At 44.6% G+C, this 22,778-nt stretch overlaps 1 protein-coding gene across 5 annotated transcripts; it reads right to left on the bottom strand.

The window, feature by feature from the left end:
• SF1 (splicing factor 1) lies at positions 1 to 16,768 on the bottom strand. 5 transcript variants are annotated; one of them, XM_053368068.1, is made up of 13 exons: positions 16,223 to 16,768; positions 13,100 to 13,246; positions 8,342 to 8,417; positions 5,649 to 5,801; positions 4,930 to 5,019; positions 4,215 to 4,398; positions 3,927 to 4,042; positions 3,733 to 3,840; positions 3,116 to 3,296; positions 2,387 to 2,669; positions 2,095 to 2,151; positions 1,824 to 1,986; positions 1 to 1,316 (listed from the first exon to the last, which is right to left on the bottom strand). In XM_053368068.1, the coding sequence occupies exons 1-13, from the start codon at positions 16,698 to 16,700 to the stop codon at positions 1,061 to 1,063; spliced, it is 2,292 nt and encodes a 763-aa protein (XP_053224043.1). In that variant the 5' UTR covers positions 16,701 to 16,768; the 3' UTR covers positions 1 to 1,060. The 5 variants fall into 5 exon arrangements, with proteins under 5 accessions (XP_053224043.1, XP_053224041.1, XP_053224044.1 ...); XM_053368066.1 differs by having other exon boundaries at positions 1,828 to 1,986; XM_053368069.1 differs by having other exon boundaries at positions 1,828 to 1,986; positions 2,095 to 2,146.
• Positions 16,769 to 22,778: the final 6,010 nt, after the last annotated feature.

Here is a 22,778-nt window from a genome sequence, read left to right as displayed (position 1 = left end):
TATTTTAAAAGCTGCATTTAATTGGAACCTCCCTTTCACTGCTCTTTTATTCTTACACAAAAAGCAATTAAGAAAATGGTTACAGGAGATCGAATGAAGCATTTGTACACACATCACTGTCAACAAAAATCATTCAATCTAGGGGCGGGTCCACCCCAAACCACAAAACACTCAAGGCATGTAAAAAGAAAAGAAAGGAGTTTCTAGGCAGATGGACAATATCAAAATGGACTTCAAAAGAGATGAAGATGCCCTCTCAATTGTGACTTCATCTTAGAATACTCAATGGGAGTAGGGGAGAGGGCCTAAAGCCCCCACTCCCAGTTTCAGAGGAAGGCCCACCCTGTGAAGTCTGCCTTTCCTTTGCTATGGAGAAAAGGGGAGAAAACTGGCACTCCCCATATCAACTGCAGTGCATGCGACGTCCAGCTTCAGAGAAAGAAATCTACGGAAATAATCCATTTGCTTCTTTAACTCTACTGACAAGACTTTTCCGTGATGGGAGATACATGTGGCCATGGAAAACTTGTGTCTCTTAGATGAGGTTAAAAATTTAATTCTGTAAGAAGAACTTAAAATGAACAAAAACCACTGTCCCACCCCAGAGGGCAAGGCAGGTAGAGCTGCATCTAAACACAGAAGGGGCCTTGCCACCGTTGCTACCGCCATGGCTAGATCTGGCAGTTTCACAGGACTTTCCCAAACTTTAGGATGGTGGTGCAGACCTCACTTTGTGGGATGGGGGAAAGAGACTCAGCACTAGTGTCCTGATGGGCAAGTTCTGCTACTGAAGTACACCAGTCAGTCATCAAAAAAGGATTCTGACAAGAGTCACACACCTCTCTAAGTACAGAGTAAGGAGGGGGAAGAGGAACACACACTCCTCATGTGCTCCTGGCTGGGTTTCAGAAGTCTCCCCTCCAGCTCCTGGCTCCAGATTGGCAAGAAAAAACAGTATAGAAAAACCATTCTTCAGTTCTGTGGTGGGGGTGGTGGGGGAGCAGGGGGCATGCCAAACGGTGGCAAGGCTGGCACTCCAACCCCCATCATGGTGACGAAATTAGTAGGGTCCATGGGAGGCGGAGGAGGGGGAGGGGCGTACATCATGCCCGCGGAGCCAGGCGGCGGGGGCGGGGGAGGAGGCGGGGCCCCGGGCGGAAGCGGAGGCTGGACCCCTGGAGGCAAAGGCACCATGGAGGGGCTGCCTTGCATCTGCGGGGCCCCCGTAGAAGTTGCCACCGCCGCCGCTCCCTGCTGCTGCTGCCATGGAGGGATGGCCCCGGTGCCAGCGCTCGTGGTGGTGGTGGTCGTCGTATCTAGGATTTAAAACACCAAGTGGTCACCCCAAGAGCTCAGAGCCAAGCTTCTCCCCCCCGCCCCGCATCAAGCAGGGAAATGGCCGGTCCGACCTTCTCCAAAGAGGAAAAATACCCAGCCCATCAATAATCAACCCACAGCTAGGATACTGCTCCAATCCCCACTGACCAAGGTGATGCCCTCCTGATTTAAGATATGCCAGCTTTTCTGCCAACTTTCGCCCCAAAATTTGGCCAAGGCAAGGAGAAGTCAGGCCCTGGAGGGAGAGGGGTGGCCAATTGAGGAACCTCCTGAGGAGCCAAGCTCAGATAAACATGTAGCTGCAAATCAAGGGGGAAAGAGGCTTCTTGCAGATGCTGAAGGCCAGGCTAGAGGTCAACAACTTCCCCCAAGTGCAAGCAAGGCACAGGAAGAGAGAGGGAAGAACTGGCCGGTGGCCACCAACCCACGTTTAGCTTGCCCAGAGGCAGGTCACAGAGGTGCAAAATTAAAAGAAGTGCTCTTACTCACTTTGCTGCCATGGCAAGGGAGTACTGCTGCTGGGAGGCGGGGGTGGAGGCTGCTGCTGCTGCTGCCATGGGGGAAGAGGACCAGAGGGAGGCGGGGGAGGCTGACCACTGGGTGGAGGGGGCGGAGGGGGCATCATACCCATCGGAGGCGGCATCATACCTGCAAGGTCAGAGCCAGAAAGACAGTTAAGTAGAACCGGGTAACACCCCCACACATGCTTTGTGTGCCCCCACCTCAATTTGAAAAAGAAACAGACAGGTTGCTCACCTTTTCCTTGGAGGCGATAGACCCCAGAGCCCACTGGCGCATTGCCCAGGTACTGATCTTAAGGGAATGAGAGACCATAGCTTTAGCAACAGTTGGAATTGATGAGCTCCACCAGCCCAGGTCATCATGACAAAGTCAGCCACCAGCAAAAATAAACGAGACTGGGCTATGGAAGGGCAAGGCTCATCAGCCCATGAGGCTGTACTGAGATTGACCCTACCCATTCCCAAGATCGCCAAGGCTCACCCCCCCTCTTCAGTAGGCTCCCCGTGGTGTTCTGGATTGTACTTACCCATGTGATGGGGCCCGGGGGGACCGTGAGGATGTGGTCCCTGGTTCATTGGTGGGTTGTGAGGCTGCATCCAAGGTGGAGGACCGTTGGGGTTGTGCTGCATTGGGTGACCCCCATGTCCTCCCATATTTGACATGTGGTGGGGGAAATTGTGAGGGCCACCAGGCCCTCCAGGTCCCCCCCCTCCTCCTCCTCCTCCTCCGCCTCCACCTCCTCCACCACCATGCATGCCATGGAAGGGCCTGTTTTCAGAGGGGCCAGAGTTCATCCATGGCGGGCGGTTCTAGGAGAGAGATGGAAATGAGCAGTTATTCCAACGAGGTAAGAACAAGCGAGGAAGATCACAGGCCATGTACACTCTGCACTAGAAGTGAATTCCCCATCGGTCAGTGCAAAGTATCAAAATCCTAACCCCTGTCCAAGGGGAATATCTGCTCACCCCTCACCACAGGATTATGAAACTTCAGCAAGCAGTGCTCAAGTGTTTTAAAACTTACCTTTGCAGCCATGCCAAAATTAACGACACCCTCACCTGTCCAAGGATGTTACACTTTTTACTTCCACATAAAACAAACTGTCTTCCTGGACCACAACAAACTGTTCTGATGTCCTGCCAGGCACACTGGCTCAATTCAATCCTATTATTCCTTTTTGAAAGACTTGAAGAATCTACTCCCATGATTTCCAATCTGCCCTCACCAAGACCTAGAGAAGCCTATGACTACTCACAGGAGGTGGCTGGTTGTTTCCTGGCCCTGAAGGTCTTGGACCACTTGGCAGTGGTGGATTGGAAGGTCCCGAAGATGATCCCACCGATGCTGGGACAGGGGCTTCTCCCAACTCAGCCATCAAAGACAGGTATTCCTTGTCCATGCGTGCTTTATCCTGGGCTGACTGGGGGTCTCCAGGCCTGGAAGGAGAAAGCCAGTTACTGGAGGCTCTGTGCCAGACAGAGGCCAAGATCCCAACTGCAATATCGAAAACACCCAAGTCCAGAGTTGGACAGTAATCCTCCCCTCCTGGCCAATTATGGGTATCTTCACTTCTACCAGAAGCTATTTAAGGCACCCACAGAATTGTAGAGTTGGAAGAGACCACAAGGGTCATCTAACTCAACCCCCTGCACTGCAGTAATCTTTTTGCTCAACGTGGGGATTGAACCCACGGCCCTGAGATTAAGAGTCTCATGTTCTACCGAGTGAGCTATTCCAGGGATAAAACATCCACATTAAATCTTCACACTTCAGAGGAAGCAGATGCTCACACCTTGTCACAGGCATGATGCCCTGCTCCTCGCTCTGGAGCACAAGCAGTGCCATTTTCAGGCCTTCCCAGCTGAGGCTTACCGGGCAAATTTGCAATCTGATGCAATGTGGCCAGCTCCTCCACACTTGGTACACACAGTGGTGTTGGTGATGCTGCGAGTCTCAGTGTTTTGCCATGGACGCAGAATTCTGAAGTGGGACAGTAATAAGAAAAGATTGGTAACTGACCCAAGCTCCTTTCCAGTGGGCAAAATTGGGCACTGACCAATACGCACCTGTTGTCATCTTCACGCAGTGTCCCATTGAGGCGGGCCAGTTCCCGCAGCTGCATCTTGCGCAGATCATTCTGGTCCTCTGGAGTTTCAATGCCTTGCTTCAGAATGTTACGGATCTAGAAGAGGAGAGGAGCGCATGTTGCTCTATCATTAAGATTGGATCACTGGTCGGATTGGATTACCATGGTCCTTCCAGGGGGCATGCAGGAAACTTCCAAAACACCCACCAATGCATGAGACAGGGAGGATCACACAGTGTTTTGTTGCTTGGCCCTCTGTGTCCTTTACCTGTTCCACTGCCTTCTTCACATTCTCCATGGTGTTAGCTGTGACCAAAGCATGAAGTGGCTCATCCTCACCAGGCAGCATCTGGCCATCTTTCCGGCCCACCTTCCCTTCTTTCACAGACCCTTTGCCTCTGATCATAATCTTAGCATTGCACTCCTTCTCAATGTTCTTCAATGTGTTCCCTCTAGAATGGGGAGAACCCAAATCCAAGAGTTGAAATCAACAGCCAACACTCTGAGTGTCTTCAAAAGAGAAAAGGCACTCCCACCACTAACAGCTTCAGAAACAAACAAACAACTAGGAGGCTATCTTGCTATCTTGAAGGCAGGGGGAATAAATTTCAGTGATAAGGAAACAACATAGCTAAAGGAACCTAATCCTATTGCTACTGTACAAGGTTTACAAAACAGGTTCCAAGGATCAGCCTTGCCTCATAATTAAAGTCTTAATCATTCAGGAAATATTGTGGGGAGAAACAGAAAATTTACAGTATGCCTGCTGAGTTTACTAAGGATCAATAGTGACACATTAAACTAGACATTTTATCTGATCAGAGGAAAAACTTCACGAGCTAAAGCAATTCTCACATATCCAACATTCTACATCACCACCCCTTGACATCAAGACCATTTCCCAAAACCTTCCCATGATTCTGGACTTGTCACTTCTCAACTTTGAATTATCTACCCTCCATGGAAGAAACACATGCTCTTACCTGGGTCCAATCAGAAGCCCAACGAAGTTAATCTCAGGATATTCATCCTGTGGGATCATCACCTTATCACTCACTCGAGTTGCTGGAGGTCTGCAAAGGATTAGACAGCAAGTGTCATGCGTGGTTGTCCCCAACAACAAACTCCTGCCAAGCTCAAACTGACAACCCTTGAAAACAATTCAAAACAAAAAGGCCCTGGGATAGCACCAGTTGAGAGGCCATAATCAGTTCATTTATTTTATTAAAAATGCTATTACTACTTGTTTTTTAAAAAACCTCAAAGTGGTTATTGAGCAAATGATTCTACAATGGCTGCTAATTTTGATAAAATACAAACCAGACCACCTAAGATTTTCAGACACCCTGTTGAGAGTGCCTCCACCTTTCAGGATCTGGTGAGTGAGAATGCAGAGCAGGGTCTCCTCAGCTGCACTGCCTCACCTTCTGAGCTCTCCTCTTTGTTAACTTGTCAGATATCCAGATGTGTTTAGGTGACTGCCGAAGACCTTTCAATTCTTTATTTTAAAGGGAATTGACTGACTATAATGTCATTTGCTGAGTCTTCTTAAGAAATATCTTTTACTCAGTTTTGATTTATGTGAAATGCTGCTAAGCAAGCTCAAAGTGACTGTGAGGCAAGCTAGATCCATTTCAAGTAATAGGCTGGGCAAGAAAGAAGCTACCCCTAACCCCAAACTTGTCTTTCTCCCCCAGTTTACTTGTAATCAGCTGGTGGCTTGAAGTCTGGGTTGAGCGCCACCATCTCTGTTATCAGGTTGTGCCTCTCCTCTTCCAGTTTCTTGCGTGTACGGAATTCACGGGTGTTCAAACGCTTCCCCTCGCTATTGTAAATCGGTTCAGGGGAAGGAGACCTGCAGAGGAACAATCTCCAGTTATTTCTCATGCAACTGAACCCTTGAGGCTATTTATTAAGTACAGGCTTCCCCTCAACTCTAGCACAATTTAGAAAAATAAAATGAAATAAGAGACCACAGGAAAGGAAGGTGTAAACTCACTCATGCCCATTAATGCCTCATGGACAAGGCGGCTGTAGCAAACCACTGCCTGCTACCAGGAAGAAAAAAACTGGGGTATTTTATTGGGTAAGGAGGGGTGCAGAAAAGGGAGTGGGGTCACACACAGCCATGACAACAGCTCTGCCATGAGTGTGCCTGTTGTTAAAAAAGGGGAGGGGGGCAGGGAAGATGGAGAAAGTTGATTCACACAAAGAACAAACTTTCCAACTTCATTATTCCATGGAGGCAAACAATTAGAAAGAACCCTGGTGCAGGAGGTAAATCAATAAAGAATTATTCATGTTAACCCTGGACTTTTTAACATCAGAAAAGTAACAAGACAGGTTAAGCTTCTATCAAACCCTTTCTGGCAATACAAATTATGTCTATTTCACTGGCACCACGTGGACGGGTCAAGGCTTCTGTCCTGGCTTTACCTCCATTTTGCTGGCTGCATCAAGGCCGACTGAACCTGTTTACTGTGTTTAAGAGTTAGAGAACTGGGGTGGGTACAAGTTCAACAAGCCCACCCTTCTCATGCCACAGTCTGGGCCTGTAAACCGCTAGAGACAGACCTGCTTTCTCCATGTAGTTTAGATGCCCAGAGGTTCTAACAAATAAAAATGTTATAACTAAAATTAAAAAGAGTCAGTTTGATTTATCACAGCTGCACTTGCGGTAAAAAAGCCACACTCTTAGAATTCTGCTTAAGTTTATGGATCTTTTTCCAAACATATTGAAATAAAAATTTAGAGTTAGCTGCAAGAAGGGAAGAGATATTGGTCATGTTATCAAAAAAATACATCCTTGAAGTAATCAGAAACCTAAACCTTGGGATTTTAGTTAGACAATCTTTCTTTCTAGTTGGTTAAAGGATTGATTAGAGCCAGTTGATCCCAAAGTCTTCTCAGCCTGAAGTGAATCATCAACACAAGAATATGAAATAAAAAGGTCAGATTTTGTAAGGAGTGATCACATCTAAATTACACCTCCGTTTCTAGGACCTGAGAAGGCTTAACAGTCCCAAAGCAATGTGAACAATTTTATCTCCCCCAGTCAGCATTCACTAATAAGTTTAAAATAAACCCATTCACTAGCTGAGTAGATCCTTTTAAACACAAAGACATGGGTAATTAATAAATTGATGGTTCCAAGATTAAACCTTCAGGAAAAGTTTAACGCTGAATGTATCTAATAGCTTCATGCCTTTAGTAAGAGCTGTCTTTCTGCAAGCAAGTGAGGTAATTCACTTTTACTATATGTTAATGGCATCATGTATTTTAGCCAGTATGGTCTCAGTTCAAGAACATCTTATGTATACATGACAGTAACTGCAGCCCCCACTCCCACCCCACATTCTGTATTAACCTTCTGTTACATTAAGACCCAACACCTCATGTTACTCTTCTAAAGCACAAAAATAAGGCATATAAATCTGCTCCCACCAAGAATGAGTTCACCTGTCAAGTTTAACCCAAAGCCCATTATGGGAGTCCAAAAGGTATTCCTCAACTGTACTTTTAAAACTAAAATAGGCAATATCAGGCCCCAAGAACTAGAGCTGAAAGCTCTTTTCTTTTGCAAGGCATCCAAAACTACTAGCAGCCTCACCATGTTTATTTACGGTCCCAAATAACTGTTTCAGTTGGGCCAAATTTAAGGGGAAAGTCTATTCCACTTCAAGAACAAGAATTAGTTTACAAGTTGTGCAACATGCTATAACACAACAATTTCCTGATTATACCTTCTGATAAAGAAATTAATGTTTACAAGCCAATTTAAAAACGAATCAAACACAGAAGTCATTTTGTTGGATGACACTGAAAGCCCAACAAAACCACAGGTGTCCAATTCGACATACTGCAGGTGCAGTACTGCTTGGGCCCCAAATCCCAAGATATTGGCCAATGCTGTGTAGTAGCTGCTACCAAAGAAATTGGTTAGTACCCATCTGGTTTAAAAACCATGCTCAGCCACCACTTGAAAAGTACTGTAAAATCAGCTGTCAGAAAAAGTTTCCAGGCTGCTCAGACTCAGTGACTGTGCTGAGGATTCCTCAGTGTGAACCTGCGAGAAAAACCTCTGGACACTTGCCCAAGACCAGCACTGAACAGGTTAAAATTAGTTGGCCACCATGTATGTATCTTTTTCTTAGGTCGGGTTAAATAATTGCAAACTACAGACTTAGAAATCCTCAAGCAAGGATGGAACCTTTATCCCTTTCTGGTTTTACCTTCCCTAGCAAGTAAGATCTCAGCTACCATCTCTGACAAATTAGACCACTGAAGACATTTCATTAGGAAGAAATTGCATTGAACTGACATTATGATGCCACCAAAAAATTATTGAAAAAGGTAAAAAATGTTACTGTCAGCTGGTTAAAACTGTTTCCCAACCTGTCCTCAGGGTTAGGGGGGATGCCCAGGTCTCCTGTGCGCAGTTTACGAGTCAGGTCTTCTATCTGCAGTTGCACTGGAAGAAACCAGGTTAGGAAAGAAAAAAGGATGGAAAAAAAGACAATGTTACCAAAAAACATCTCAAATCTCAACATCAAAGCATGAAGAACTGGAGAATTTGCAAGGGATGACTGATACTTCATCAATATAAAGATCAGGAGACCCTACAATGTTATTTCAGTCAAATATGTTCATCAGGATTCCAGAACAGTCCCTCATTATTTCTAGCAAGTATTCAAAAAACATTACACATCAGGAAGCAAAGCATTCATCTGAGAGTTAGCAAAAAATAAAATAAAATATCTAATCTTTGTGAATCTTATTTCCAGCCTACTGAAAGATAATCATCCCAACTTTCTATAATTGGCATTGGACAAAGACTTCTAGTAGGAAGCATGGCCATCACCAATGCTCACGTCTTTTAAAACATCAGAACCATCTTGCTTTGTTATGAATGCATTGGTCAATCTAAGATGGAACTTTGAAACTGCACAGATCATACCCGATTAGCAGACGTTGTCTCTTTCTTGAGATTCTGTCATATTGGCCATGCTTCTGCATGTATTATGTAACCCTTTGCTAACTAGCAAACACTAAACTGCATAATTAAAGGAAAGCATGCTTTAATTTTCTGGTTATCCAATACTGCACAAAGACAACTGAACACCCAGTACTAACAGATGTCAAACATGTACCAGTCGATTTTTACACCCAGAATAAAAAAAATATTTACTCTGGTTCATCCAACATAGCGCAAGGATTAGTATTTGCTCAACTAGTGAAGAGTATCAAAGGCAGAGCAGCAACTGGTTTGGGATTCAGAACCGAAGCCCCTTATTGAAGCAGCTTTGTTCAAGTCTCCCAGACATCGGTCAGGCTACAATGGAGGAAATGGTTTGTAGACTGCGAGCCAAATCACTACTAAGCAAAGGTACACCCACACCCATATTAATAAGAGACTCCTTATACATGTAACAGAACATAGAAGATGCAGATAATCCAGGCTTGACAAAACCTATCTCCAGGGCGCAGCAGGCCTGGTGAGAGAAGGCCACTCAACACCACACAACCCAGCTTCTCATGAATTGCTGAGATCTTAGAGGAGGCCTCCATTTCATGCTGAGCTTTGGAGGTGGAAAAGGGTTTCTGTATACAGGAGAGGGAGGGCTGCTCTCCATGTTGCACTGAGCTTTGGGAAAAACAAAAGCAGCCACTTCTGCTTGCTCCAAAGCCTAATATGATGAGACACCATCAATCCCTCTTTCCATAGGCCTCTGGCACACAAAGGGGGGGGGACAAGCACAAATAATGCTGGCTATGGAGCCATGTCAAATTGGGAGATTCCCCTGAAATAACTGAGAGTAACTTTAGAAGATGCTATAAAGAGCCAAAGCACAAGCCAATGAATTGAAGCTGGATTTGAGTCAGTAAGCTGAAGCTGAATCCTCAAGAAGCAGACCCATACTTTGGGGTCAGGTAAACTGCGGGATTGTCACTGGAGGTTCAGGTGGCCTTGGTGGCTAGGAATGCCTAATTCCAGCTTTGGCTGGTGCACAGCTATGACCCCTTTTAGGCTGAGATGAATTAATCACTGCACTCCATGCTCTAATAACTTCCAGACTGAATTATTGCAATGCACTCTACTGTGTCTGCCCCCTTAAAGATGACTAAGAAATTTCAGCTGGTCCAAAATGCAGTGACCATATTGCTGGCTAGAGTTCCATTTAGAATGCACATAATCCCTCCCTTTAAAGAGCTGGATTGGTTGCCCAATTCAAGGTGCTCACATTAGCATTTTAAAGCCTTAAAGAGTTTTGGCCCCCAAATTCTGCAAGACCACCTCCTTCCCTAAAGATGCTCTCAGGTGTTGTGTTCAGCAAACGGAGGCCCTCTTGGTAGTTCCACCACCCTCAGAAGTTCAGACATGATGGCCCTGATGAGGTCGTTCTCTGTAGCAGCCCCTAAGTTGTGGAATTTCCTTCTCAGAGATGTGTCTGGCACCTTCACTGTATATCTTTTGTTGTCCCCTGAAAATGCACCTCTTTACCCTGGCCTTTGACGCCCAAGATAAAATAATAGAATGAGCCCTAAATACATTTAATTGTAAACTGTCTTAACTGATTTTAATATTGTATTTTTATATTATTGTGACATCCCTTAAAATGAAATCCAACAATGCCAGAAAATGCAACTAGCTGTCAGTTTCTCCAGCCACAATCTTACAAATGAGATATTAGGTGGTTGAGCTTTGTACATACATCAAATATAATGCATTCCATGTGTGAGCCAAAACCAACAGAAAAATTGGTACTAAAAGATTTCCTTCATTATTTTAGGCATTGGCAAACCTTATCTAATCAATAATTGAAAACATCTAGATTCTTCAGTTGATGTTAAACGTGAAAACAAATGTGGGGCTGAAACACCGTTGGACATTAAATATTATGTTATGGAGACATGAGAGAACTTAAGGAACAAATATGTTATTTACTGGTTATCACACAAGACATATTATGAACATCATTTGTGTGTCACCAAGGCTTCTCAATGTGGATTATAACTGAGAAAGCCTGCAGTCCTTAGCAAATACATTTCCAAGAATGAAGAAAACAGCCTAAAGTTCATCAGCCAATTTTTCTCCTCCAGGCCAGGCAGTGTCTAGCTCTACTGTAGAATCTCTCTCAAACTTTGTTCCCACTTATTCATCTTAAGAGACATGAAAAACCTTCAACAAGCTCTAATCTCCAGTTACTTCTTCATGTTTGATCTCCTTGAAGTAAACATAATTTGAAAAGGTTCAAGAAAATCAATCACCTGTTGAAATCAATAGAGTTGACCATGGCGAAGTTCAGAACACGTTGGAACTTATTTCCAGAGCTTGCTCACAAGCAAAGCTTTGTTTTTTTAAAATTGTTTTTCCTTTACTGAAACGCTGTAATACTAAGGTTTTTTTGACACTGGTATTTCATCTCTCACATTAACGGTATATTAATGGTATATTCTCTTTCACATAGAAGGAGCCTTCCTCACTCCCTTATTACAGATGTGCATGTACCTTTGTGATAGTATTTAGACTCAATAAAGGTCACACGTTCCTCTGCCTCTTTACCTAGTTTTGTTGTGGACTACAAGGCCCATTTTCACCATACCAGTTAGTTAAGCAAGTGGAGCACTCGTATCTTCGCATAGACTGAGAATTCTGACCCAATTCTATCCATTTACAGAGCTGTTTGTTAGCAGAGTCTGACAGAGCTGCTCAATTACATATCAGAATTTATTTTTAATGCATTTCTAAACCAAATGGTTCAACAGCAGGGCTGCTCTCTTTGATCATTTCAAGCCAACCATTCTTTCGCCCACATCGATTCTCTACCAGATCTGTAAGAACTATTAAATTAGTACCAAGTTACTGTTAATAAGAATATAAGGTAGGGATCAGGTAGTGTAGCTTGGTTAAGAAAAGCCTAAGTAGAGGTAAATTAAAAATAAATAAAAAAACTTCAGAAATGTTAAGAAAACTGACTCTTCAGGAATGCAGTGCAGAGCACAAGGTAACAACCAGCTTTTCCAACTTGCATAAAGTGGCACACCTTTTCAATACAGAAACTTTGACCAACTCAAGAGAGAATATTCTGCACTGTATAAACATTGACTTAACCTTGAAAATTATGCAAGCCTTTAGAGCAGTAAAGCAGCTCTCAGCAGTATTATGGATAGCTATACATTATATATCAAAATTCTCAGTGATTTATGCATAAGAAAGGAGTTAAAACTTATTGTGCAATCCTAATGAGATGAACAGTTATTAAATGGCCTTATGTTCAGGGGAAAACCTTGGTTTATTGAGAAGGCAAGGACTGTACCATGTAATGTAACACCAGAGCACACTAGAATGATTTCAGTCGGAGTACTGATCAACAGTCACAAATAAACAGTCACACCACATTTCTCAATACAAATAATGCAAATAACGTTCTCTGTTCCACATACAATACAGTATCATTTGTCACTCCCCAGTTTTCACAGTTAACAGTTCCAACATCATGATTCCCACAGAACCGAACAGTGTCTCTTTCCCAGCAATTTTGTACGTGAGTACAGATCCACAAACTAACCTAGCGAAGCCCACCCATCAAAAATCAGAAGTTAGGGGCTCTCCCTGCTTTTGAGTGGCATCAACCATCTTCACCACCTTGGAGTATCAATTTTAGCTTTAAAGAATTAGCATAGCAACATAAGAGAAAGTCAGAAGGGAACCATGGTTAGGTTAGTTTACAATATTCCACTGCAAAAGAGGTACTTGCTTCCAACAATACAGCTTGAAAAGGGACTCTTAGTGTTCTCTGTTAGCAGGGAGTCTGTGAAGCTAATAAGAGACCCTCCTGATTAGATTTTAATGGCCAATTAAGTAAATGTCAGCAAGTTTCATTCCCCAGCACCTCAAAGGACTTTAGCTTTTCTACTGTGCCTGTGGAGGACACTCTTTCACCCAAACAGTACAAGGAGCTAGGATGGCGCACAATTCACTCTGAGCAGAGACATGAATATTCATCTATTTTAAGAAATGAAAACAAGGCTGGGACAACTTGAGCCCTTAAAAGCACAATTTTTAAATGCCTCAGACGCACACAACCAAAAATAGTGTCTGGATCAGTACTGACATGAACAAATGAAAACAGGAAAAGAACGAGGATTTACCTATATAAGCTCTCTCTTGTTCACGGGTAAGCCCAGGAGGGATAACTGTGGGCATTCCAGGGATGACAGTCTTCTGGTCCATGGTATCTTGGTTCCATCTGCTCCTCTTCCTCTTTTTATTGGGAAAATCTGCAGACAGATAGGTTTCTTTAAAGGAACAGTTAATATGTGTCAAAGTTCAATTTGGCTTTAAGATAGCCTTAGTTAACATTGTTCAAGTTCCCCACCATGACATATTATTATTATTATTATTATTACCCCACCCTTTACTATCAGGTCCCAGGGTGGGTTACAGCAATTTAAAATTCATTATAAAAAACAATTTTAACAGAACAAATTAGTCCTGTGAGTATAGGGTGGTATACAAGTTTTATTATTCTTATTAATAATAATAATAATAATAATAAGTAGTAGAAGTCGTGGAAAGAGTGACAAGATCCTGAAAGCATATCACAAGCGCCCACAGCGTAACAAAACCATCTCTATTCTTTCAATGATCAAGCTCCCACACAGATAAAATGGACAATGGGGTCTCTTGCAATCTGGGAGCCAACTCTTTAGTTCCTTTGGATTTCAAAGTCATTTCAGTTTAGGCATGCTGTGTCTCTTGAGCAAGCCTTTTCTTCTTTTTATAACTTGGCTAATGCCTGTGGCTTTTAGGTGAGCATGCAGTTAATTAATCTTACTAAAGACTCCAAAAAGAAAGCAAGAATTGCATGTCCTTTCAACATTAATACACAATTCAAAGTCAAACTGCGAAGTACAGTAATATATTATCAGAGATGAAACTGTTGCGAAGGTAAGAAAAAATTATTGGTAAGATAGTTCAAAAAGGGATACAGAAACACCACACAAAGTAGCCTTGCCCCCCAGATTATGGACACAATGCTACTACAGAACAGTGGTACCTCGCAAGACGAATGCCTCGCAAGACGGAAAACTCGCAAGAAGAAAGAGTTTTCTGTTTTTCGAGGTGCTTCGCCAGACGAATTTCCCTATGGGCTTCCTTCGCAAGACGAAAGCCCATAGGGAAATCTCCGGGGACAGCAGGTAAGCGCAGCGCGTCTTCCCCACTGTCCTCGGACCTCCTCCGAAGGCTGGCGGTGGGGCGCAGAGACCTCCTCCCGCCGCCAGCCTTCGGATGGCTGTTCCGAAGGCTGGCGGTGGGGCGGAGAGACCTCCTCCCCCCGCCAGGCTTCGGATGGCTGTTCCGAAGGCTGGCGGTGGGGCGGAGAGACCTCCTCCCCCCGCCAGGCTTCGGATGGCTGCTCCGCAGGCTGGCGGTGGGGCAGAGAGACCTCCTCCCCCCGCCAGGCTTCGGATGGCTGTTCCGAAGGCTGGCGGTGGGGCGGAGAGACCTCCTCCCCCCGCCAGGCTTCGGATGGCTGTTCCGAAGGCTGGCGGTGGACCACCAGCCTTCAGAACAGGTCCGAGGACAGAGGAGAAGCGCAACGCGCCTTCCCCTCTGTTCCCGGACCTGTCCTGAAGACTTGCGGTGGGAGGAGGGTTTTCCTTCCCACCGCCAACATTCAGAATGCTGTTCTGAATGTTGGCGGTGGGGAGAAAAGCCCTTCTCCGCACCACCAGCCCGGCAAGCGGTTTCCATAGGAACGCATTAATTGATTTTCAATGCATTCCTATGGGAAACCGTGCTTCGCAAGACAAAAAACTCGCAAGAAGAAAAAACTCGCGGAACGAATTAATTTCGTCTTGCGAGGTACCACTGTACTATTTAGTTCTAGATCAGCAAACATTTGGAACATGAGGGCCTACTACTTATTTCTCCACATACCCTGGTACATATCTCAAGTAATTTGCTTAATTATTAAACAGTATTTGCACCAAATGAAGCACTGCAAAATTACATGAATGACAGTTCCTTCAGATGTGTAACATTTCCCACAGAATTACAATCTACTTACAAGACTTTTTGTCTTATTCCAAAATTTTGAAAATGATTTTTCCTGGAGAACATTAAAATCAGGGTAAAATTAACTGCCCTTAAAAATGATATGAGTTAGAAAAACAGAAGCTTTATTACGCAATTCTTTAACAGTCCTACAAATAGGCTGCATTTTTTCCATCCTTATCCACAGGGAAACGTCAGCTATTTCAAAGGCACCAACACACCAGATTACACAGCTCCCGTCCACTGTTTAACTAGAAACCTCTCTCAAACCATAACAAGCTCATTATATTTGTTTTTATAACACACTGATTCTTCTCCCCCACCCCCCATTTTAACCTCACAACAATCCTGAGAGGTAGGTTGATCAGTCCAAGGCCACCCAGTGAGCTTGGAAATTTGAAACTTGGGTGTTCCCAGTCCTATTATTATTAACAGTAATAAAGCCACACCAGCATTTTATTATTCGTTCCTCTTTCATTCAATCCACTCCAACAATCCTTCTCTATCTCCCTGTGTTTAATGTCACGCTTACTAGAATCATGTTTGTAAACATAACACAAAGGAAATGAGATGAAGGGGAGTTCAAAATCCCTCTATCTGGCTTCATCGGTGACATCTGGTTCAGTTCTCTGATGTGCAGCTAGCTCTTTATGAGTTAAACTTGGTTTCTTTTTCATTTAAATTGAGTTATTACACCTGACCAGAAACCCTAACCTATGCCTGTAACAGGAACATGAAAATCCCTAAAATAAGGAGCACTGAAAATACCATTAGAAGCTGCAGAGGAACCACGTGGCAATCCTACCCCGAAGGGCCACGTCGCCTGTTTTACACACCGCGTGGTGTAGCGGCTCAGGAGAGTGTCTGTCTTTTTGGAGAGACAGGCGATCAGCCTCTGGTCCCCGCTCCTCCTCCGGAGCGATCTCGGGACAGTCACTTTCTCACACCCCTCTAGCCCAACCTTGCAGGGTTGCTGTGATGGCAAAGGATGCCTCTCGAGCCAATCTCGCCCCCTGTGCGTTTGACCTGCTTCGCGGGGCTCTAGCATGGAGACGGGGGAGGAAGTATCCTCCACTCCATTCTCAACCTAGCCTACTTCAAAGAGAAAGAGGGCCTCTTGGACAGCGAGGCATTCATACCAACAGCGATCAAATAATAGTAATAAAACGTTAGGCGGCGCTGGCGGCCGCGTGTCATTCCTCCCTCCGACTTGCCTTGGTTCCCGGCCCCGGCCTGTCCGCCCTCGTCCTGCTGCTGGAGGTGGTGGAGGTGCTGCGGGCCTTGCGGCGGGGGCTGCTGCTGCTCCAGGCCCAGCGGGGGCTGCGGCGGGGGCGAGGGGAAGCGGTACTGGCTATACTGGGCCTGTTGAACCTGCTGCTGCTGCTGGGCCGGCGGTGGCGGCGGCGGGGGCTGCTGCTGCTGGGGAGGCGGCTGGGGCTGCTGCGGTGGTGGTGGCGGCGGTGGAGGAGGCGGCGGCGGTGGCGGCGGGAGGGCGGCGAAGGGGAAGGCGGCGGCCGCCATGAGGCTGGGGATGGCGGGCTGAGGCTGGGCCTGCGCAGGGCCCGGCGGCGGCGGTGGAGGCGGGGGCCCTTGCATGACCAGGCCCGGCGGAGGCAGCGGGTAGCCGGCCTTGCCCGGCGGCGGGGGCGGGTGGAGCTTCCCCAGCGGCGTCGCGTTCGCTCCAGTCGCCATAGACGGAAAGACACACGCAATGGCGCCTGCCGCGATTTCGCGAACCTTCCACGCCAAAGTCTCCCCTCACAAAGGCGGGAGGCGGCGATTGGTTGCAGGACCCGTCCTTCGCGCTCCCTCGCACCACCCCGTTGGCCAAGGTTCGTGTCGCTCAGCCCGCGCCGTGAGGCGATTGGAAGAAGGGCGCGTTCGCGGGAAAGGGATTGGCAGGAAGGCAACGGAAAGGCAGGACTGAAGTGGATTGGGTCTTTTGGTTGTCGCTCAGCTATAAACCGGGCCGTCGTGTTCATGGATTGGCTGTGAAGCACGGTGGGCGGGAAACGTAGCTGAAAAGTGGGAGACTCGAAACTGCGAGGAACTCTGATTGGTTGTACTTGAGCCCCCCCCCCGCCTCTCGGGTTACTACGCTTTCTGCGTTTGCGGGAAGGACGTTAAGAAGGCATGACGTCAAGGAGCTCGTTATCTGTCATTGGATAACAGTTTAAGGTAGCCGGGGTGGGGTGAACCTTTGGTTCAGAGAGTTTATTAGCAAGGAGCTGAAGCGGCTCACTTGCCCAGCGCAGAGGCTTATGGGAAAGCAGGAGTTTGAGCCTGCGGGGTTCTCAAAGGATTCTGGGAGTGGCTTAATTTTATTTTTAATTTTTATAGAATATTTATTGAGATTTTACAGAAAACAAAAGTTTACAGAATAAAAAGAAAGCATATAAAAAAGAAGAAGTAATAAAAATTACAAAAAGTACAAAAATACATAGAAAAGGAAAAAGAAAAAAGAAAAAGTACAAAATACAAAAGGCAAATAGGTAACAAAAAATTAAAAACAAATCCATTTTTTTTGTATCATTAAACTCATTTGTTTATTTCCTTGACCTCCTCACACCTCCCCTTTTTGTATTCCCATTTACATAATCAATTCAGCAAATACTTACCCTCTTTCATTTATCTTAACTCTATATCTTAACATATTATAACTATATAGTTTCATCCATTATCAATCCATTTTTACATATTCTTGATAACTTTGTTGCTAATGCCACTTCTTTTCAATCCAGCATCATTTTAACATTCATTAATTTTACAATATTTCTGCAAATAGTCTTTAAATTTCTTCCAATCTTCTTCCACCAACTCTTCTCCCAGGTCTCGGATTCTGCCAGTCATTTCCGCCAATTCCATATAGTCCATCACCTTCATCTGCCACTCTTCCAGGGTGGGTAAATCTTGTGTCTTCCAATACTTTGCAATAAGTATTCTTGCTGCTGTTGTTGCATACATGAAGAAAGTTCTATCCTTCTTTGGCACCAGTTGGCCGACTATGCCCAAGAGAAAGGCCTCTGGTTTCTTCAGAAAGGTATATTTAAATACCTTTTTCATTTCATTATAGATCATCTCCCAGAAAGCCTTAATCTTTGGGCACGTCCACCAAAGGTGAAAGAATGTACCTTCATTTTCTTTACATTTCCAACATTTATTATCGGGCAAATGATAGATTTTTGCAAGCTTGACTGGTGTCATGTACCACCTGTATATCATTTTCATAATATTCTCTCTTAAGGCATTACATGCCGTAAACTTCATACCAGTGGTCCACAACTGTTCCCAGTCAGCAAACATAATGTTATGTCCAACATCCTGTGCCCATTTAATCATAGCAGATTTAACCGTTTCATCCTGCGTATTCCATTTTAACAGCAAGTTATACATTCTTGAAAGTATCTTAGTTTTGGGATCTAACAGTTCTGTTTCCAATTTTGATTTTTCCACCTGGAAGCCAATTTTTTTGTCCAAATTATAGGCCTCTCTTATTTGATAATAATGAAGCCAGTCTCGCACTTTATCTTTTAATTTCTCAAAAGTCTGCAATTTTAATTTGTCTCCTTCTTGCTCCAAAATTTCCCAATATTTCGGCCACTTGGCCTCCATATTGAGCTTTTTCTGAGCCTTTGCTTCCATCGGTGATAGCCACCTTAGGGTTTTATTTTCAAATAAGTCTTTATATCTTATCCAAAAATTAAACAATGCTTTCCTGACAATATGGTTTTTAAATGCTTTATGTGCTTTAACCTTGTCATACCACAAATATGCATGCCACCCAAAAACGTTATTAAAATCTTCTAAATCCAAAATGTCTGTGTTCTCAAGAAGCAGCCATTCTTTCAACCAGCAGAATGCTGCTGATTCATAGTAAAGTTTAAGGTCTGGCAGGGCAAATCCCCCTCTTTCCTTTGCATCTGTTAATATTTTAAATTTTATTCTGGGCTTCTTGCCCTGCCAGACAAATCTAGAAATGTCTCTCTGCCACTTCTTGAAACAATCCATTTTGTCCAAAATTTGCAATGATTGAAACAAAAATAACATTCTTGGCAATACATTCATCTTTATAACAGCAATTCGACCCAACAAGGAAAGCTTCAAATTTGACCATATTTCTAAGTCCTTTTTCACTTCTGACCAGCATTTCTCATAGTTGTCTTTAAATAAGTTTAAGTTCTTAGCAGTCATATTAACCCCCAGGTACTTTACTTTCTTAACCAATGTTAAACCTGTCTCCTTCTGAAACCTCTCTTTCTCAATCGGTGTTAAATTTTTATCAAGAACTTTAGTTTTTAACTTGTTCAACTTAAATCCTGCCACATGACCAAATTCTTGAATCAGTTCTAATACTCTTTTAGTACTAGATTCTGGCTCCTGTAACGTCAAAACTAAGTCATCTGCGAAAGCTTTCAGTTTGTATTGTTTGGCTCCGACCTGTATACCTTTAATCAGACGGTCCCTTCTAATCATATTTAGCAAAACTTCCAGGACCGAAATAAAAAGCAATGGGGAAATTGGGCAACCTTGTCGTGTACCTTTCTCTATCTTGAGTTCCTCTGTCACCACATTATTAACTATTAGTTTAGCCTTTTGTTCTGAGTAAATTGCACTTATACCATTTTCAAACCCTTGACCGACCCCCATCCCCTGGAGATTTTTCTTCATAAAATTCCAAGAAATATTGTCAAAGGCTTTCTCCGCATCTACAAAAATTAAAACTGCTTTAGTATTAATGTTCACTTGCAACTTCTCCAAGATGTTAATTATATTCCTCGTGTTATCAGACAAGTGTCTACCTGGGAGAAAGCCAGCTTGGTCCTTATGTATCTCTTCCACTAATACTTTTTTTAATCTATTAGCCAAAATATCAGCAAATATTTTCTAATCTACATTGAGCAGGGATATGGGGCGGTAGTTCTTAAGTTATGTCTTTTCAGACTCAGTTTTCGGTATAAGCGTAATATAGGCTTCCTTCCACGACTCTGGCGCTTTTTTCCCCTCCAAAATTTCATTACAGACCTCCTTTAATGGTTGAATTATCCAATCTTTCAAAGATCTATAATACTTTGAGGTTAGTCCATCCGGCCCTGGAGATTTGCCCAGGGAGTGGCTTAATTTTAAAAACCCACCTTTATTCAGTGGTCTATGATATGTCTGTATTTGTATAAATTTCAGGATTGGGGAACTTCCAGTCCAAGAGCCCCACGGGGCCCACTAGGCTGTTTTGGGGACACCCAACTGCCCTGCACCTCACGTCATTCATGCCTTCCATGATGTCATACATGCCCATGTGGGAAAGGACAGTGCTTCAAAGGAAGAATTGGGTGGGGGAAGACCCTCCTGTCAACCATATGGCCATTTTATTTATAATCCTATTTATACACTGCTATTCATTTTAAAAAGAAGAAAATTTTACAACAATGGCACATGAAACCATACAATAAAAACCATATTTAAAAACTTAGAAATCCACTAACTTATGCAAAGGTGTATTCTTAATTGCCTGCATAAACCTGATGGCACAAAAAAGCAGGCATTCAGAACTTGAAACGGATGTCTGCTGAATCTCTGTTAGCAGAGAATTCCACAGTACTGGGCCGTTTCTTATTGTTGGCAGATGAGACTTACCAACTCAGAAATGAACTGATAGTATGCAAATAAAGGCCCCTCATCTGTGCCAATGGGTCAGTGATACGCAAATGACTGCAGCCAATTGTAAGGGATCTCGTAAATCTCTGGGATGTAATTTACATGTAAGCCGCCCAGAGTGGCTGGGGAAACCCAGCCAGATGGGCGGCGTATAAATAATAAAATTGTTATGTGTCCTATGCCAGCCTTACTATTGATCACCTGAACAGGGGCTGCCTCTTGACTGAGGACCTGTCATTTTTTTTTTTTGGCAATACACTCAGATGGCGTGGGTGGTATCATGGCCACCCCTAGGCTGGCAGACCTGCATGTTCATTACCCCTGTGGGGGTTTCTGGCAGGTTTTTAAAAATGTCATAATCAGTATGCAGGGTTTGTTCAGGAAAGTGCTTCTCAGCCCTTTTATGCTTGGGTCCTTCCCAAATTAGGTGGTGGTGAACTTCCATTCTGTGGGCTAGTCTCGATCCATCAGGGGGTCCAATTTGGCCAGGGAGGACTTTCCCTCCCAAACCACCTGCCAATCATCAGACATCACTGATGGGACAGCCAAGGGGTATGGCTCAGTCCTGCTGGGAGCTCCTTCACTGGCACATTTATTGCAGGAAACATGCTGGTGAAGCAGACCCCTCTCCCACCCAATGGGTTAACTATGACAAGTGGGAATGATGGGCCACTGTCCATGGCCACTGAAGAGTCACTTCTAGCCAAGACACAGCTGGGATTAGGAAGAAGGGCTTTTGCAGTGGGGGTGGGAATGCTACCCCGTGGCTGTAGAAATTAAGAACTGTACCCCAAACCTAATTCCAGGTGATGGTTCTGATCACTTCATTCCCTTGGGATCATGCTGCTGACTGAGTTATTCCATGCACCAATGAGGAAGACTGGGGTGTTTTGGGTTTTTTGGAGGGGTGTGTGTGCTCTTGCCGCTGAGTCCTTGTGGTGTGTGTTGCCAGCTAGAAGTGTAAATGTGTGTGTATGCATGCTTGGCTGGCTGTCCCTGTGCCACTTCTGTGTCATGGGAGGGAAGACAGCGACGAGAGGAAACAACCAGAGGCAATGTCTGCACCAGGAAGATAAGATTGGGTGCCTAGCACTGCAATGACTTTTGACTTGCTCTTGATGCCGTGACTTCCTGGAACAAAAGTAGGGTGGCAAGGGGGGCCTGTGGTGGGGGGTGGAGGAGAGAGTGCCAGGAGGGGCTTGCCCAGCTGCTCAACTTTTCTGCCCCCTCAGATGGAAAGAGGGTGCCCCCCTTAGAGAGAATACAGTCTGCCTCTTTGTTTGCAAGCAATGTGGATGTGTGTTTGTGTGGATGCACGTATGTGCATGCCTGGGTGCTGATTCCAGCTTCATCCCCTGCTGTAGTGTGTGCAAGGAATGGGAGCTGGAACCAGGGAATGGGAGGACATTGAGGCTCATTCCTCCTCCTCCTCTGGGGGATACACATGCGGGAATTTGCACTGGGAATCTCCAAGTGTTCTCTGTCGTGGCTCTGATTTGTCACTTGTGTCCTTCAGCCTCTACCCCTGGACCTATGGCAGCAGATCAAGCAAGTTCACAGGTGAGGGAATCACCCCCAACATCACAGTAAGTTAAAACTGGCGTTCCCCTACCCCTAGTGCCAGTCCCCAGCTAATCAAGCTCTGCAAACACATAGCAAATGAAAAGGGAGGGAACTGGGTTTTTAAAAAACTTTTTAAATTATTTGTGGGTTTATATCTTACCTTTCCCCACATAACAAGGTGCTCATGACAGATTACAATACCAATCCCCTACTGAGTTAACCCCATGGAATTCCCAAAGAAACACACAAAGAGAAGCCAGGTCCTCTTTTTTAGCCCTCCCAACCGCTTAACCAGCTAAGGAGCATCAGTATCACAGAAAAAAGGAGGGAGTCCCTGATCTTTCAGTGAATTAAAAAGGTAAAGGACCCCTGACAGTTAAGTCCAGTCGCGAATGACTCTGGGGTTGCAGCGCTCATCTCGCTTTACTGGACGAGGGAGCCGACGTTTGTCCGCAGTTTTTCCGGGTCTAGATTGGCCTAAAACATCACACCAAAGGCTCCCAATTTAAAATTTAACAAAGTCAGATCCATTAATTCCACACATCCATTGGGGAG

The sequence above is a fragment of the Podarcis raffonei genome, chromosome 16, assembly GCF_027172205.1.
Source record: "Podarcis raffonei isolate rPodRaf1 chromosome 16, rPodRaf1.pri, whole genome shotgun sequence".
Taxonomy (NCBI): Eukaryota; Metazoa; Chordata; class Lepidosauria; order Squamata; family Lacertidae; genus Podarcis; species Podarcis raffonei.
The sequence above is the reverse complement of the archived record's forward strand: the minus strand, read 5'-3'. Positions and strand labels throughout refer to the sequence as shown.